This window comes from Periophthalmus magnuspinnatus, chromosome 13, assembly GCF_009829125.3.
Source record: "Periophthalmus magnuspinnatus isolate fPerMag1 chromosome 13, fPerMag1.2.pri, whole genome shotgun sequence".
Classification (NCBI taxonomy): Eukaryota; Metazoa; Chordata; class Actinopteri; order Gobiiformes; family Gobiidae; genus Periophthalmus; species Periophthalmus magnuspinnatus.
In genome coordinates, this window is record NC_047138.1 from 9138916 (window position 1) to 9156898 (window position 17983).

A 17983-nucleotide genomic window follows, 5' to 3' on the forward strand; every position below is an offset into this window, starting at 1 on the left:
TCTTTGTATGTGTTTGTGAGGTCGTTTTGGGTTGCCTCAAGTTACTTTTTTCATTTGGTTGATTACGTGGGTCCTACCTTTTAGTTCAGCCCATTTTAGTTTCACTTTTCATTTCCTTTAATTGCCCCTTTACTTGTAACTTCACGTGTTGCCAGCAGAAGGGGGCACTGCGCCTGGTACCGCGTTATCAGACGGGTTCGTGCGGGGTTTTCACAGTGCGGGAGGGGCGTGGCGCAGCGGGGATTTCCATCCGTCTGCAGCCTGTCACAGTGGAGCACGATCTCTTCATTTGTTCACATGCTAAAGCTGTCAAACCGGTGGTCATACTCTGTCGGACCTCTTTCACGAAGCCCTCAGCGCAGATCAGACCAACAATATCGACACTTTGGTTCAAAAGCTTCGCGGTGTTGCCAAAGTCTGAGATGAAAAGGGATGAAAGGCATGGATATTTTCAACGGTACTTCTGGTAGGTTCACTCAAGTTTTACTTTACTTAAAACAGGCTACAGATCTGTGTTTCTGCACTTAAGAAGCCTTTGTGTTTAGTCATATTGGTGTAAAGAGGTGTTCCGTCTGCTTATTAAATGTGTTAAAAGGAAAAGGGAAAAAAAACAACTCTTTACACTAATGTGACTAAATACAAAGCCGATTAGGCCCTACACAAATGTACCTATGCAGACGAGGGACAGTGCGCTCTATTTATCAAGGCTGTTTTTTGCAGCTATGATATTCATGTTAATGTGTTTCTGTTCTCTATAGATTCTTTGCATGAATTATCCTGGGAGGCAGAACCGGCATTGTCCCTGCCCAGACCTGAGCCTCCTCCTGACCAGCAGCTCACAGGTCCACATGCACACCTTTAGTCTGTTTTTACTGCCTTTACCTTGTACTAATTGGCTTGATTTTGTCCCCATAGATCATAGTCTCTCTGACATTGGTAAGTACTTTGTCAAATGGTATTATTATGTTTTATTTACCTGTTTAGTTTTGACTTATTTTATTATTTATTGATTATTTTATTATTTATTGACTTATTTATTAGGTTTGACTTATTTTATTATTTTTAATCATTTTAGATTTGCCAGTGTTTCCTCTGAGGAGCCCTCTGCACCGGGAGCTGTGGTTGGCTGTGGCTGCTGGGCCCTGGCTCGTGGGCCCTGGAGGTTTGGTCTTGACCTCATCTCTTCTCGGGGCCCTGGGCTGGTGTCCTGTGGCTGTGGGTGACCCTGTTCCTGGTGCAGATGGTTCTTCTGGTGGCGCTCTCTCATCTGGTTCATCTTTATCCAGCCTGTTTCACTTAAACATATTTTAAATGAAACTGAGGTATTTTAACATATGTTGAGGTGGGGGGTGGGAGTGTGTGTTGGGGTGGGGGGCTGTTTGGTTATGATTATTGATGTGTTGGGGTTGGGTTGTTGGGCTGTCGGGTGGCTGGGTGGGTTTGGTGGGTGGGACTGATTTTAATGCTTTGTAAAGCACTTTGTGTTACTTTTTTTTGTATGAAAAAGTGCTATATAAATAAAGTTTGGTTTGATTTGATTTGATTATTGTCTGTGATGTTTTTAATATTAATTTTAAACTATTTTCTTACAGATTTTTTCTTCAAAATCATCAATGAGCACAGGGACCAGCAGATGCCCTCTCTTCCCAGACCCCCCTCTCCTCCCTCTGGGAGCCACCTCCAGTCACAAAGCACCAATGTCAGTAAACCCAGGCTGGTGGCAAGAGGGACTGCATGTCAAGTGAGTGTATGTTTATTGTTAAAGCAGCAAAATTATTCACTAATCTATTTTGAAACTAGTGGTGTTCTGTCTGCTGTCTACAGCAGCCCATCGTCTGGGCTATTGTTGCAGAGTACATTTAAACTAATATTTCTATATGCAGCACTTGCAAACTAGGAGCTCTCTAACACGCCATCAGACAGTGAATACTACCTTCTCTTTTATATTTCAACTAGGATTTTTATATGCACTTTTATAGCACTTGCAGGAAACCATCTTGCTTGTTGTTTGGCCTTTACTGCAGAACACATGGTTTACTGTCAGCAGCAGTGGCTACTGTGGCGAGAGGTGCAGTTACAGTAGACAAATTTCATTAAAAGGGAATGATAATAGGATTATGTGATTCAAAATGCTTTAATAGTAGCGTACATGCTCTTAGACATGATTTTAAGCTACAGTAAAAGGGAAAAAAACAATGTAAAGAGGAACGCTGTAATTTGACTCCTACTTTCGGTTTGTCATCCCCTTTTGTTTACAAGCCAAACCCACTGGAGGTTAAAGGTTGCATTCTTTCTTTCCACTTCTCCAATTGGCCAGTTCACATTTTGTCAGAGTAGCTTCCTATTTCCTGTTTTAGTCCTCTTAGCTTGTCTTTAGCTTCTAGGCTTTAAAGCTAACATATATGCTTAGGCATCAGTGTTTCAGGAGAATAGTGTGAAGTATGACCTCATAGCTCAAGAATGGCGCCTATGCACGAAGCCGCGCTTTGCTGAGTCTTCTTGAGGGCTGACTGAAACAAAGTTTGTAACCTTGTAAAGCAGGTTTGAGGTATTGTTTTTTCATTATGTCCATACTGGATTATTGTTTCAGATTGTGTCTTCAAGTTTGTCTCTGCTTATATAGTAGGTTCTTATACAACAATGTATAGTAGTCACAGTACTATACTGAAAACAAACAGCGTTTTATAAAGTAGAAGTCTTTCACATGAGCTAGAGCAGGAAAAACAGACGGTTTGTGGTGTAACGGAAAACTGACAGTCAGTAATGGGGAGACACATGTGTCCTCCCACATGAAACATTTTGGGCCTAACTAAACTATATTTTAGTTTAGTTGAGCCCATAATTTTAGAAGATAAACCATTTACAGAGAACTTGCTTCATACCTTTTAAACATTTTAACATGTTTCCCTTTAGGCATCGTATAACTTGGTGCGGCCTTTAAGTGGTTCCAGCAGGAACATGATGGCGACCCCTCCCTCATGCTCACTGCCTGGGACAGAGCTGCTAGAGCGGGTCCTGGAGAGGCCCACTCTGGTGGTGGTGGAGGAGCCTAAAGACCGGGGCATGAGGTTCCGCTATGAGTGTGAGGGCCGGTCAGCCGGGAGCATACTGGGAGCGTCCAGCTCAGAGTCCAGCAAGACTCAGCCTGCTATAGAGGTATGCCCACAATGGTCTGTATGGGGTTTGATACTAATGGGATGAAAAAGCAGAGGTCAACTAAATAGATAAATTACACAGAATTATGAGCTTTTACCCATGTTATGTTCATTTCAGCATTAGTTGTATTTTTCCTGTCTATTTCAATGATAATACATTTTTGAGCATTTGAGGCTTGAACGCCTTAACAATTTCAGTTTGCACCCATCTCATGTCCATGTCCACAGCTCTTTACTTACTAGTGACTCTAGCCAATTTGAACATGGATCTGTTTCTATTAAGTCATTTTACAAACTATGAGGTAGTTTATTAGTAAATACTAGAAAAACATAATGTCTTCAAGTGCAGTTTTTATTTTAAAGTGTCAAGTACTCATTAGAAACATCAAAAGTTAGCGAGTTTTGGTATATTTTGCTATATTTTTAAGCTCACTTGTTTATGCTTATGTTTTTGGTTAGATTCAGGGTCCTATTGATCACATTAAGAAGGTGAAAGTTACAGTTTCTCTGGTGACTAAGGACATCCCACATCGGCCTCACCCACACTGCCTTGTTGGAAAAGACTGTCCTCACAGTTCAGGAATCTGTGTAGTTACATTTAATCCTCATGTGAACCGCAGACACAGGTAAACAACCTTGCAACTTTGTGACATTTTCTGCACAATGCTTTAGGTTCCCTAATCAAACTTATTCATATTTTCAGCTTTGCCAACCTTGGCATTCAGTGTGTGAGGAGAAAAGAGTTGGAGGCATCACTCCAAAAGAGGAGAAGTCTGAATATTGACCCATTTCAAAGTAATTTTCCTCTGTATTTGATCTATTCTGTAAGTGTAGCTATAAATGTAAAACTAACCATGCATTTTTTAAATTCTTAGCTGACCTGTCGAGGGGTATTGAAGACATAGACATGAATGCAGTACGCTTATGCTTTCAATGTGAGCTGGAGTGGGAGGATGGCAAAAAGGACTGCCTCAAGCCAGTTGTGTCAAAGCCCATCTATGACAAAAGTAATAATTAAAACATCAGGAAACAGTTTCAGGGGGCTTCATAGTTATCCTTACACTTTTGTTGTTTGTATGTTTGCATTTTACAGAGGCTACAACCACATCCCAACTAAAGATTACAAGATTAAACCTGGATCGAGGGCCCTGCACTGGCAAGACTGAGGTGTACATGTTGTGTGACAAAGTGCAGAAAGGTAAACAATCATAAATATTGGTGTTAAGGTTTTTGTTGTAAAGGTATCAACTTTTCTGGTGGAGAACTACCTGCCTGTCTTCATAGACATATTGCTTGCTGGTAATCTGCCACTATATAGTATTAAACTTCTTTATTTTGTGTGATTTTTATTACAAGTAGTTGTATCGCTCAAAATACCTTGCTGTGAGCGGGGTTGCCTCTTCATAGATCAGACCTGTATCTTTGCCTGGTCCTGCTTGTCTCAATGGAGACATGATAAATGCCATACTGTGGACTATTTTTGGTAGACCTCCATGGAGAATAGCTGGTGTACAGTCTACCATAACGGTTGCACAGTGTACCTCTTTTAAAAAGGACTTTAAGTGAGTGGATCCATGCTGCATGGAAGTAACATCCCTCTCTGTGCTTGTCTTGCACAGATGACATTGAGATTGTCTTTCGGCGAGATTCTTGGAAAGCAAATGGAGAGTTTGCCCAGACAGATGTCCATCGGCAGGTGGGAATTGTGTTCAAGACACCGCCGTATCAGGACCAGAACATCACCGAGGAGGTGGAGGTCAGTTTGTGTTTGCGCCGCATCTCTGACCAGATGGAGAGTGAACCAGTAACTTTCATATACAGCCCCCGCAACCCAGGTTAGACATACTCTCATTATATTCAACGAAAAACACTCGGAATAATAGATAGCATTTATAAATATAATCACATGTGCATTTCTGTCATAGATCCTTATGAAGTTAAGCGTAAAAGAAAGATTAAGTCAGACATGAGCTTCACAGAGAGAGCGTGCACATCAGGTAAAGTTGCAGCAAACTTTTTTTCACATTTTTATTTCATTTTGCTTATTGTTTTGATTTAAACGGTTTGAAGCCATTCATAATCAGGTAACCAAATATTTGTTCTCACTCCAGAGAAGAACACCTCTGCTGCAGACCCATTCCAGATTTCACCAAACCCTCCTGGATCGACTCCATCCTCAGAGGATCTCCTTCGGGCTCCGCCTGGCCCGTTTCAGGGTGAAGCCTGTTACATGGAAGCCCAGTGCCCCAACATGGCTCCTGATGAAGCCTCTCTCATCAATCAGTTAATGGAGATGCCTGGATTTATGGACATATTTTCTGACCCAAGTTTTTCCTCCTCTCTTCCCTCTGGCTTTGACCAGGGGCCTGAGGCCAGCACCACCTTCACAAACATGGACATGAATTCTGGCCCTTACTTCCAGGACTTTTCTCATTATAATGATTTACAGTTTAACATGCTGGTCAATGAGAGTCAGACTGCTTCATCTGAGATGGTTCAGGTGAAGACTGAAGATGAGGTATGATGTGACAATCACAAAACTTACACAAATGCTGGAGAATTGTGCTAGTTAAATTACCTGTCAACATAGATTAACTGACGCTCAACCAGATGAATAGCAAGCACTTTATAGGAGGATTTTACCTGTATGTATAAATGTATATTTTAGCCATTAAACTGCAAATAGACTGCCACATGTCTTAACTTAAACCTAGCCTTGCTGGTCAAGGTCTTACCATTTGACACCGCAACAATATTCCTATTTAGGATGTTCTGTGTTGGCATGGCTCTCAAAAGAGTAATCGGAGCAAGACGGACTTTTGGCCAGTATGAGAATTAAAACCCTCTTGATCTGGAAATAACTGTGACAGAAAAACTGGTGTCTGAGGTTTGCTGCCGGGCTGTCTTCGGAAGGACAAGAAGTACATTAAAACTCAGTGAAACTTGCATTATTACATAAAAAGTCAGTGTCCTTTGTCCTATCAGCCTGCAGATTTAAGTGTGCTTTTTCTTTTTTGTGCCTAATCAGCTTCATTCTGCAAGGATGACACTGAGTCTGTGAAAGTTCACTTCTATTCAAATACTGTCTTTGGCTCAATGCTTATTTAAAACAACTCATGTCTTGGTACCGATTATTAGTGTATTGTTGTTGCTTGTGCTAGAAACACTAGTTTAAATGGCTAAACGGTAGTATCTCATATTGCTTTGTTTCAGTCTGAAACCACAAAACAATAAAATGTGTAAACCAGTAAATGTACAATGTACAGTGCTTTGTTTTAAATTAATGATGAGGAACATGGAAGAATATGAAGTGACTTTTTTGAACCATTCACCTACATCTTACTACCTACTATTAAAATACTGAATATAAAATGCACATTTATGTTTTTCAGTAGGTACAGATAAAAGTGCCAGTTATACCTGTAGTCTGTGGGGTGTGTGTACCTGCCTGGATGCTTTTTCCAGTTGCTCCTTCTTCAAGCAAATAATTATGGAACTTTATCAAAGGAGCAGAGTGTACTGTCAGTACATATCAAGCTATAATCTTGTATGTATCATTCTTTTATTTTAAAGGTGCAACTTCTGCTACAGGGCCAATCACAAGTTTGCCTGTACTGAGAGGCTGCTGCTTTGCCTGGAAAATGTTGCACAATATGGCATTAAACCTATCCATGGAATTTCACTAACAAGTTAGAGGCAAATGTATGTATTTTTAGCAATAAAAACATGAAAATTAATTAACACAAGGCAGAATATAATTCCCAACTGTGAACAATAACATTTAAATGAGCCAAACACTAGAGAAGATACATACTGTCACTTTAATTATAGTTCTCATTAAATAGGGGATTTTTTTCTGATGAGGAGCCAGTAGCCTTGGAGTTATTTGTTTACTGATGGCCACAGGTATTCTTTTGTCTGCTGCTTGGTTACACACCCATGGGAGTCCCCTGCACCAGAAGGGATTCCCCATCAGACTGAAACTACAAATAAACTGTCAATGCAAAGTGTGAAAATGAATCTCAAGATGCCCAAAACATTATTTTATCATTACTGCTGTAGGTTTATACATCAAATTGATCAATACATCCTTGTCTCAGTGTTAAATGAACACAGACTGTGTCAAATGAAAGCCCTGCTGTTTTTCCATATAGTGCATTAAGTAAATGTAATTCTCCATGTTTATATATTTAAGTTATCCTGGGACTAAAACTCTAAATTGCACAACAATTATGATTAGACTGAAAAAGGTACAGTAAAGGATGCTCCATCCTGCGGCTGAGTATGACAGCATCAGTGCAGGCAATTTACCAAACAACCCACAAGCTGCAATATATATAGGAGAGAGGGTTTAAATAAAAACACAGATTTTATTAAATATACCACAATGCATTTACAATTAAACAGTATTCCAATTACAATCAGTTACATTTATCTTTCAGACATAACAATGTTGCATGTTGATTCAATTCTTCTCTATGAGATGTGGCTCTGACAGTTTTTGAATATGCAGTTCCTCAACCAGTTTGTCCACACTGGCTTTAAATAATGGTTCAGGTTCCTAAAACACCAAAAAAAAGGAACATGTCAAAGGAAAAGAACAGAAATACACAGAGTGTGTTGTTACACCAAATCAATTTAAGTTTTTGAACAAGAATTTGGAAAGAATACCTTGTGCTCCAGCTGCCGCTGTTTTTCAACAGCTTCCTCCAGACTCAGGCCCACCCACTCTGCCTCCTCTTCAGGGATCTCAAACTTCTGCTCGACCAATAGAGAAAACAATTGTTACTCTACAGTGTCTATTCTTGATATCTTTTTTAAACATATTTAAGCTCTATTCAAAAAGGCTATGGCTTAGGGTAAATGTCCCGACCTTATACTTATTGTACACCCTCTCTCTCTTGACAGAGTCTTGGGGATAAAGTTCTTGATCTTTGCGTGCCAGGCGGAGTAACATCGCCCTCTTCAAATCCATACCCAGCTTGGAGTTGAGGTCTTCTTTTGGCGTCTGTAACAGGCAGAATAAGAGAACTGTTAAGAGAAATTATGTATTATTAAACTGAAAGTACTTAACTTTACCTTGAGAATATAAAAGTCAAAACCAAAAGCTGCATCAATCAGGTCCAGAGTCCTGGATGTGACTGTAATGGTAAATTTGTGATCGAGGATTTCACTGTAAAGCTCTCGTTTGAACAGTTGTGGTTTCCATGTCTTTTTTAAACGATTTGACATCTGCAAATAAGGCAATTTTCACAGATGACATTAAGTTTTAATACTGTGGGTATTTTTTAATTTTGTAAATGTATCACCTTATCATTGTTTGCATATCTGTAGCCCGATATCCAGCCCTCTCCGCCCCACAGCCCATCCTGGGATTGTGGAGGACTGTACACAGGGATCGGGACATCCTGCACTCTCTCTCTTTGGCCAGTCTTTGGGTTGAGTTTGTACTCAACACCCAGAGGCCTGAAGTGGACAGGTGTAGGTTCCTTTGGCTCCAAGGACTTGAGGTAATGCTTTGGTAAACGAGCATAAATGCCCTGCTTCAATTTTAAAACATTCCAGATATTGGGAGGGTATTTATGAAGTGGCATAATCGGTTTATGACTTGTCTGTGCCCAAATCCTAGAATAAAATCATGCAAAAATAAATACATTTAAAAAATCAGCATTTAACTGAGCTGTGGAGCGAATTATACATGCCCCTTTTCCCTGAAAACTGTGGTATGTTGAGTTTGTACTGTGATGGTATTTTCAAGGTGTTATTTTTACACTTTTGACTCTATAATGCAGACTGTTTATGCTGATGACGTTCAAAAACTGAATTATCATAAAAGTATTTTAACACAATGGTTATGTGACTAAAAAACACCCGTGTACAGAATAATGCCACGTGGTAAATGAATATGAAGGCTATGTATGAAAATGTGATAAGCAACATAAATAAAACCATATTTCATTAGACTTTCAGAAACCAACAGCATGGTTAGCAGGTTAGCTGAAAACAACAAACGTAAAACGGGTATACACATACAACACAAATCTTACCAGAAACGACACTAGATCATAATTTTTAAGTTGTGCGGTTTTATCTTTATTCTTCAGTAAATCGTGGCTGAGCTACACAAGGGCATGCACGGCTACACGGACTTCCGCTACATTTCGCCCGCCTTCTTACCACGTGTCTCGGTTCCGCTCTGTCCATTGGCTTCCAGAAGCTGTCAATCATCCCTGTCGGACGTAGCGTCTTTGGGCGAAAAATGGTTTATGCAGCCTGTAGTTATTTTAAGAGATCCATGGTAGCTTTGCGTTTTGTGTTTAATAATAAGGGTATATAACGATTCAGTAATTTAAATAAATCACTTCTAAAAATGCTAGTGAAATATCCTGGTTTGGTAAATCATGCAGAAGATATTCCAGGTGATCGCAGTTCACGGTTTACATGTTTCGCCCGAAAGGTGGAATTGAACCACTCTGCCGCTAAGCAGCTACAGGTTTGAAGCCTGCACCCCGGACCACCGAGGCTCATCCGGGCATTCTACAATAGGAAATCATCCAATATATACAGCGCGTGAGTCACTACGTACTCTATCATGGTGTGACATTTTTGCCAAACATATGTCTATACTGAGAAAGGTTAGTAGAATGTCAAACTGGTAGCAGCTTTTTTATCTTCAATCTGAACAAACAAGAGGTCAGATGACATGTGAAATTATTTTGTTTGTTCTTTCAAACATGCTTATGCAAAACAGGTCAGCTGTGATTGGCTGGTGAAGATAAAGGTAAAGGACAGGTGAACGAATGACGTATTCTATTGATGAGAAGTTTCTGACAGCAATAGGCTATAGTCCTGTATAAAGTCATATACACACACACACACACACACCCCCACACACCCACACACACACCCCCACACACACACCCACACACACACACACACACACACACACACATATATATATATATATATATATATATATATATATATATATATATATATATATATATATAGATAGATAGATAGATAGATAGATAGATAGATAGATAGATAGATAGATAGATAGATAGATAGATAGATAGATAGATAGATAGATAGATATAACATTTATTACTATTACTTGAACTAATCTATATTGTGAAAATGACAAAAATGGAGAGGGTGATTCAATTTAAGTTTTTGTTCTTTCATTTATTCACCAGGGGGAATGTACAAATTAGTCTACTCATTCAGCCAACCAGTCATTAGTTCATGGATCATCCCTACCAACATCAAATCACAGGACATTTGCCTAATGACACACAACTACACTGTCCTACTGGAAAAATGCAATAGTGGATACAAGCACAAATTCAACTATTGAGAAAATATGCACCTTTTCCTAATCTTTACAAACTCTTGATCTCAAACAATATTATTTACCTACATGTTAGGCCCCCACTGTTTTTAGATGCCTATTGAATATCCTTATGGCCTCACACTAGGGGTGAGAGATATTTGCAAGTGGGGATCCCCTGATAACTATAATCAGACGATATAAGTAATCCATCCAAATGTGCTAAAATGTGCCTGTAGTCTAATTTTTCAATACAGTAAATAAGCCTTTTCTTATTAGGTGACTGCACAAATAACATTTAACTGTGTTTTATCATCCAGGATAATTTCATTATCGTTCAACACATGTCTTTGGATGTGGACAATGTTTCTGATCTTGTTAGGGCTCTTCTTTTGTTCTCTCAGTCTTGGGGATTTTGTGTGTTTCTTCGAGATGAGAGCAGCACATGTGACCAGCACACACCTCTCCACATGTCAGGCTGCAAAGGTGGGTCTCTTGGTCTGTAAACTCAGGCTGAATGGTGCTGCAGGCCACTCCCATACTTTGGAGCACTTTAGTGACCTCCAGCATCACATCTGCACAACTGCACAGGACATTAGATCAGAATCACGGCTCAGGGCAGAGCACAATTTAAAACAGGCAAAATGACAACAGGTTCAGAATGGTTCCTTGCCTGTTTTGCAGAGAGTTGTAGCATCGCACATGGACTGAGGCCACTATAAAGGACTCTTTGAGTTTCCAAACATGGAGTTCATGCATTTCCTCTACTCCTGGGACGTCCATGATCTTCTTACGAACTTCCTCCACAGAAAGGTGACGAGGAACGCATTGTAGTAGCACCTGTCCAAGTCTGCAGACCTGTACAGCAAAGGCATCATTTGTAAAGTTGTTTTAAATTCTTAAATGTATTTTGTGTTCAACAAACTGACCGGTGGTATTGCTTTTGCAATTAGTAAAACAACAGCCAACAATGAGAGCATAGGATCCAAGTAAACCAGAAGGTCACATGGTTTAGATTTGTGCAGACACAGGGAGCCCATGCTCAGTGTGACCAGGCCATTCACCAAAACTAAAACAGGGGTGAGGAGGGTCTCACACTTGTCCAGCCATGATGACAACAGGCTCTGTGGAGCTGACTTGGTTTCTGGTGGTGGTTGTTGGACATTAGTTGGAGTTTGGCTGTCTAAAATATAATATGTGCTAGTTTACACATCGACTAGGCTACATCATATAAAGTTAAACATTATATATTTGAGTCATACATGAGCGGTTACCACAGGTTCCATTGGTATGATTTTCTGTCATGTCTTCAGAGTGGTGGAGGGTATTTGGGTTACTGATAGTAAGAGCTGCATTTTGCAGTGAGCTACATCCTTTGGGTTTGTTGTTAGTGAACACTCCACCCTGCTCAGCCAGGGCCTTCTCTTCTTCAAAAAGAGTTGCAGCTGTAGAAAGAGGAATGAAAAACACAGTTGTTGATATAACTCTTCAGTAGGACATCAACATAGAAACTGCATTAGTAGCCAACATTAACTTAGTAGATCTATTGATGTTAATTACTGTCATAACCACTGCATATAGTCAACAGTCTATACAGGCATCATGGAGACAGATGTTAAAGCCCATAATATGGCTACATAGGCTACATGCATAACTATGTAGCCTGGACCTATTTGAATTTACTGTCATAGTAAATTTAATATTTTTTACCATTGTAGTTGACCTCAATGTGAGAGTTTCTTGACAGCTCGCTTCGATTTCTTTGCACGTGATGCCAATGGAGTCCAAGTAAGAACACCTTAAAAGTTAGACTCACGGTACCCGTGGCCACGAGCAGCAGGGGGCGCCGTACTGCAGCTGGGTCCAACACAAAGCTGCAAATTTCAGTTATGTATATGGTATTTATACTGAGCAAAATTAGATTAGAGATGAACACTCCCACGGGCTGTGCTCTCACTGCCCTGTAGTCCACACAGGCCTCGTGGGGTGGAGGAGTGGGGTGCTCCCTGGGGTTCACAGAATCAAAGGTATTTAATATTGACACATTAACTGTGTTTAGCAGCATGAACAACGTGTGGAAGGCGTCGAGTACAGTGATGGAGGACCTGCACAGCTGCCCGATGACCATCTCACTCAGCAGCAGCACGGTGGTTACCCCGACCTCTGCCCAGTGGCGCCCCCTCATGGTCACTTCTGCGTAGGGAACAGAAAGGTGCAGTCGTGGAATATTTTACATATTATAAGCTATAAACAATAAATGTGATGTGATCTCATTTATGTCCCAATGGTAATTTACCTACACGTGCACATACTTCTGTAGGCCTATTTACGGACACAGTGTTGTTTCTTTCATTTTGCTCAATGAATATTAGGCCTATGACTTGGCTACTGCATCCATAATATTTTAATTGGTTAGTCAATTTCGGTTCAGACTTTGGATGGTCTTTGGTTTCAATGTTTTGTATTAGAAATAGAACAGGGATAGAATAGAGATAACATGTTACAAGTGAAACCAAAAGAGAATGTTGCCACTGCAGTTGCTTGTAAGTTTACAATAAAAGAAAAATGTGCAAGTCTTCACAAGTATATCAAAACTAAGTTAAGTGAATAGAAATGCTTTGTCAGATCCAGGTCTACTCTAACTTGTAGGACAGGTCCTCAAAGTTATAATGATTACAATGTATAGGACTGATAAATTAAACTAACTTATTACTAGTTGCCAGTCAATCTAACAAAGTAACCATTTGTAATTACCTGTTAAATATGATGAATCCTGGTAGCAGACACCAACCTGCAGAGTGGGTGCTCCTCATCTCCCTCTGCTTAGTGGCCCGACCTCTTTCAAATCAGAGTCATGTGATGAGCGTGCAGCATCCTCCTTTCTGCTTTTATCCTGTTTGCATTCCCAGCATAAGCCCCATGGTGGGAGAAATACCTCTGAGGAACATCACCCGGCCCACCCACTTTCAAACTGAGGCTAATTCTATCTGATCAGATCCTCATTGTGTTGGCTGAATTACATAATCACCTCACATTATGATGGGAGTCCCACTAAGCCCTATTAGCAGAGTAAATGAAAATAAATTCATGTAGAAGTGGAATTAGTGTTTGAAAATGTGTGTTAAGTAAAATGCTGCAAGTGGGCAAGGACTAAACTACTGCCTCTACCACCACCACTACCACATAGTCATAGGCCTCTCCAAACATTTAATGGCCACTTGCCATTAAACGTTTACTTACGGCCTTTGAATTGTGATCCTTTGTATTTTCACAATGCCCACAGCAGCAGTACAACCTTATGAAACACAAATAGGCTACTGCTCCTTAAACATCACACTGAATAGAGAATATAAAACATTAAAAAGACTTGCACACAAGCTCTTTTTAAATTTTACTATCAGGGTCAGCAAGTTTAGTTATCTTGACATTCCTTTTGAGGCTTACTGCCAAAGTCAAAGCCCTGAGCTTCACCCATAGCCCCTCCTTTTCATCGCAGTACTGCTGCCCCTCACTCTCTCCACGATGGGCTCAGATGACTCTGTATTCAGCATGATTCAACATAATATACAGTATGGATTTTCCCACTAAACTAAAAGATTTTCCAGTTGGTATTGGCAATAATTTTGACCATTGCAGAAAGCATCACTATTTTCCATTCTTTGGGATAATGCTGCTGTAGTTTACACAGAGACAATCTTTCCACCCATTGTTTTATTGTATTTTTTAAATGAAAACTTACAGTTTTTACTAAATTCAATTATTTAAAAATAAAATCATGTTGGAATGTAAAGTATTGGTGTTTCCTCAAACTCTGAATGAAATGAACACTTTGCCAATATTTTTGTGTTTTTTGTTTGTTTGTTTTTTTGTTGTTTTTTTTAACGCTTCTTTCATAGACATTTTGTTCAGTGCACCATCATGTCATGTCAAAATCACCAAACCCTTCCACACCAGAAAGTCCATTAAAGTCTATAGAGAAACAAGCTGATTGCAAATCTGCTGTTTTACAATTTACAATATGGTGAGTGTAAATAAAAGCTGTTTTGGAGAAAATTATGCACACACAATGAAGAACACATTTACTTTTCTCTATATTTTGGAGGGATCTGGGAAACATTTAGGAGGACCCAGCGATCTAGGAGATCGGAATGGTCTGTTCACCACAACAGTTTAGGCCCGATCCCCAAACTCATGACACATGTCCAAAAGTGTTACAATAACTGCCCTGGACTGTCAGGACTCAAACACTGTAGGAATATTATGAATTGTTTTCTCTTTATCCTTCTCAAAAACAATCAGTGAAAGTGCAGGTTTTTAAAGGCCTTCACTCCTCTGCTCATGTGGAGGTGCAGAGATGATCAGCAGAACCTGGTACTGTGGCCACCCTGACTGAAGCATCTCACAATGGACTAACAACTATATCAGAATCCTACAAAAAATCTAGAATGTAAAATGTAAATGTACAAATAATGATTGAATTTCTCAACTATAACTCTTAATTTTCAATGAGAGACAGTGACTGAGATGTATCGCTCTGTGTGAAATCAAACTTAAAACTTTTCTATTTTAATTATTGAGAAAAAAAAAAAATTTGGATAGCATCTCAACAGGAGTTTGTAAGGGAAGATATTTCTAGCTGGAAAAAATTTGACCAGTGGATAACAAGTGACTTTGCTCTTCAGAACAGGAAAAAAACCTAGTCATATTAGTCATTACATGCATTTATTGAAGAGGAACAAATTTGCCATACATTTCTTTGTGATTACCAGCACATTTCAATTAAGTTATCAAATTATTATTTAAAAAAATCTAAAAATTAAAGCATTACAAAGAGTGGGGGCAGCACAATGAAGTTGATTTCAGAGCACAGAAAAGCCGGGGGCTCTCGTACAGTATTAGGACAGAGAGCATGATAGGATAGTTTAATGCGGACGCCTTAGGAGACCAGTGCCAATTCTAGCACCCCCTTGTGGCCAGAGACAAACCCAGCAGTTCAGAAAAGGCGATCTATGATTTTTAAGAGTTTCTGATGAAAAATTTTGTTTATTTTGTAACTGCACCCCAAATGCAATCAATAACCATTTAATAATAACCTTTCTGCCCAACCCCCACCCCCAGAAAAAGGAAAGAAAAATTCAAAACTAAATGTTCGTTCAAGTTTGAATCTAAAATGGACATCAAAAGGGGGAGGGATTTCAAAGCAACCCCCCCCCCCAAGCAAAAGAATGTGTAAAGGGAAAACAGAAGGTCCAAAAAGCTATAAATAAATAAAAATAAATGATTATTTAGTCTCTAAGTAACTGAACAAAAAGTACATTTGCGGTGTTTGGAAGGCAACAGATGAGTTATAACAAAAATAGGACCAATATGACAAGGGCAAGGACAACAGAGATCAAGACGCTTTTTCTTTATAATGCCAACAATGACCGGAGCATGAAGCCACAAGATAGAGACAGCTAAAATTCAATTGTATATATCAAAACCAGTTTCTTTCAGAATTTCTATAGCTCTTTAAACATTGGAATTATAGATTGTAACTTTCCAAGCAAATCAAAATGTGAAGTCAGCCGCTAGAAGGCTTGGGGACATTGATTCCTGAGGGGACGAAGTGAGCAGAACAAAACCTATTCACTCTGGTGGAGGTACAACAGAAGAGACACAGATGGAAATGTGGACATCTAAACAGACAAATACAGCTTTAGTCCTGTTTAAAAGACAACAGGTCCATTCTGAGTCCAGCATTCTGCTATATTAAGTCAATGACAGTTAAAATATCCCATAAGAGCAAGTGGTAGTGTGCAGACTGTCTTTGGTTAGTGTTTCGTCCACTTGGATCTTGATGGCTGCTCTTGTTTATCGTTGCAGGTGGATATGTTTTATTGTCAGTTTTGAGTTCTCCTCTTTTGTCTCCAGTGTTTAAGTGTTCATTTGTAGCTGTAGTTTACATTTAGTTTAAAACAGTCAACCAGTTAGAGTTTGTCATTTCTTGACTTCAGTCCCTTATTGTAGAAGATTTTATTCAGAAAAAAGAATATTTGAAGAACCAGTCAGTCGTGGTTACAGCATTGTTCTCTTTCATCCTTGTTGTCCCTGTGGGAACAAAGTAAAGGAAGGAAAAGACAAGTTTGATAAGGTTTCTTTTAGGCAAACTGCAGTTTACATAATTGTAAATATTAAATGATGCTCAGTGATACATAATACAGCACCAGAATACTTCAAATGAAATAAATTCTGCAAATGTGCCTCGATCTAGTTATCTAGGTTGTATTGTAAACATTAAAATATACTAATCTTCATCCAAAAAGATGCTTATGAATTAATATAAGCTAGCACTGAATTGGGTCATTAGGAAATTTGTTATAAAAGTATATTTGTCTTACCTTATAAGCTCATGGGGCATCCTTTCCTGTGTCTAAACTGGCTTCTAGTAGCAACTCTTCCAAGTCCTGTCCACAGCTGACACTCACTGCACAATCACATAAGGTAGCCATATTATTTTTGAGTACAAACAGTTGAATGTCCATGTGTTCTGACCATAACTCACCGTGCTCCATGACACAGCTGCCAGGTTTGGGGCTGTCAGTGTCCAGCAGATGAAGGGAGAACTCAGTCTTTAGACCATTGGGCAAAACAGCAGAAACTTCCTCCTCTTCTCCAGTTAGAGCTTCACTGAAACACTCGTCTGCAGAGCTCTCATCTGACCCATCATCAGCTTCCTCAGGTTGTGTGTCAGCCTCCTGCATTTCTGAGGCAGGTACCTGCTCTTCATTGGTTTGTACAGGCTGAACCTGCTGTATTTCCTGGTCCTGACTTGCTACCTTTGCATTGAATTTTTGAACAGTTCTTAGTTGACCATCATCAGACTTCTGCTCTGTCTCGGACAATATCTGTGTGACTGGCTGCTGTTGCTCACACTGTCCTTTGTCCTCTATGGGACTGCTGTTACTATCCAGCTGCTGTTCTCCACAGGGGGGGTCAGGTTGGGGGCCTGTAGTGCTCTGTGCTGTAGTCAGTGAATGTGTTGCTGTGTGCTCTGGGGTATTTGTACCCTGTGCGCTCTGGTCTAACTCTCTAGTCTTTAAAGTGCTTGGCGTTGTGTCCTCTGTTGGTTGACTGACCAACTCTGACTTCAGTGTGTTGGTATGTGGTACATTTAGTGTTGCTACTTGACTCTGCTCTAACTTCAAAACAGAAATGTTTTCTATGGTTGTAGATGATTTATCAGTGTCTGCAGATTTCTTGAAGAGGTTTTGCACTTGCTGTTGCTCAGGAGGGCTCTCTACTCGAGTAACCATGAAGATCTTATGTCCCCGACCTGGACTGGACACTGAAATGCAGCGCCCCGGAGAAGGCGGGGTGCCGGTGGGGACTGCAGCCTCGGTGACAGTGATGTTGGAGATGGTGCTCTGGCCTCCTGCAGCTGGGGGAGGGACAGGAGGGGCCGATGGGGCAGGAGGGGCCGATGGGGCAGGAGGAGCAGAGGGGGGTTTACATA

General features: G+C 40.0%; 4 protein-coding genes and 1 non-coding gene across 6 annotated transcripts; 1 reads left to right on the forward strand and 4 right to left on the reverse strand.

Moving 5' to 3' along the window:
• Positions 1-219: 219 nt before the first annotated feature.
• On the forward strand, positions 220-6449 carry relb (v-rel avian reticuloendotheliosis viral oncogene homolog B). Of its 2 annotated transcripts, XM_033976491.2 has the most exons (12): positions 220-466; positions 759-842; positions 916-936; positions 1593-1741; positions 2914-3156; positions 3615-3781; positions 3859-3950; positions 4031-4162; positions 4249-4353; positions 4775-4990; positions 5081-5152; positions 5267-6449. In XM_033976491.2, the coding sequence occupies exons 1-12, from the start codon at positions 433-435 to the stop codon at positions 5677-5679; spliced, it is 1728 nt and encodes a 575-aa protein (XP_033832382.1). In that variant the 5' UTR covers positions 220-432; the 3' UTR covers positions 5680-6449. The 2 variants fall into 2 exon arrangements, with proteins under 2 accessions (XP_033832382.1, XP_033832384.1); XM_033976493.2 differs by lacking the exons at positions 220-466; positions 759-842; positions 916-936; positions 1593-1741 and adding an exon at positions 2210-2548 and having other exon boundaries at positions 5267-6278.
• A 1058-nt stretch (positions 6450-7507) lies between these two features.
• On the reverse strand, positions 7508-9328 carry mrpl28 (mitochondrial ribosomal protein L28). Its single transcript, XM_033976404.2, has 6 exons — positions 9203-9328; positions 8465-8780; positions 8235-8387; positions 8029-8163; positions 7827-7913; positions 7508-7716 (listed from the first exon to the last, which is right to left on the reverse strand). Exons 2-6 carry the CDS (start codon positions 8747-8749, stop codon positions 7621-7623), a joined length of 756 nt encoding a protein of 251 aa, XP_033832295.1. The 5' UTR covers positions 8750-8780; positions 9203-9328; the 3' UTR covers positions 7508-7620.
• A 274-nt stretch (positions 9329-9602) lies between these two features.
• Positions 9603-9689, reverse strand: trnastop-uca (transfer RNA opal suppressor (anticodon UCA)). Its single transcript has one exon. It is a non-coding gene; the product is annotated as a tRNA-Sec (tRNA).
• A 1177-nt stretch (positions 9690-10866) lies between these two features.
• Positions 10867-13321, reverse strand: LOC117380603 (proton-coupled zinc antiporter SLC30A1). The gene is made up of 6 exons (XM_033977435.2): positions 13243-13321; positions 12199-12681; positions 11751-11933; positions 11418-11671; positions 11141-11346; positions 10867-11071 (listed from the first exon to the last, which is right to left on the reverse strand). Exons 2-6 carry the CDS (start codon positions 12671-12673, stop codon positions 10867-10869), a joined length of 1323 nt encoding a protein of 440 aa, XP_033833326.1. The 5' UTR covers positions 12674-12681; positions 13243-13321.
• A 1872-nt stretch (positions 13322-15193) lies between these two features.
• LOC129456724 (protein phosphatase 1 regulatory subunit 37-like) lies at positions 15194-17974 on the reverse strand. The gene is made up of 3 exons (XM_055225845.1): positions 17033-17974; positions 16869-16954; positions 15194-16578 (listed from the first exon to the last, which is right to left on the reverse strand). Exons 1-2 carry the CDS (start codon positions 17781-17783, stop codon positions 16878-16880), a joined length of 828 nt encoding a protein of 275 aa, XP_055081820.1. The 5' UTR covers positions 17784-17974; the 3' UTR covers positions 15194-16578; positions 16869-16877.
• Positions 17975-17983: the final 9 nt, after the last annotated feature.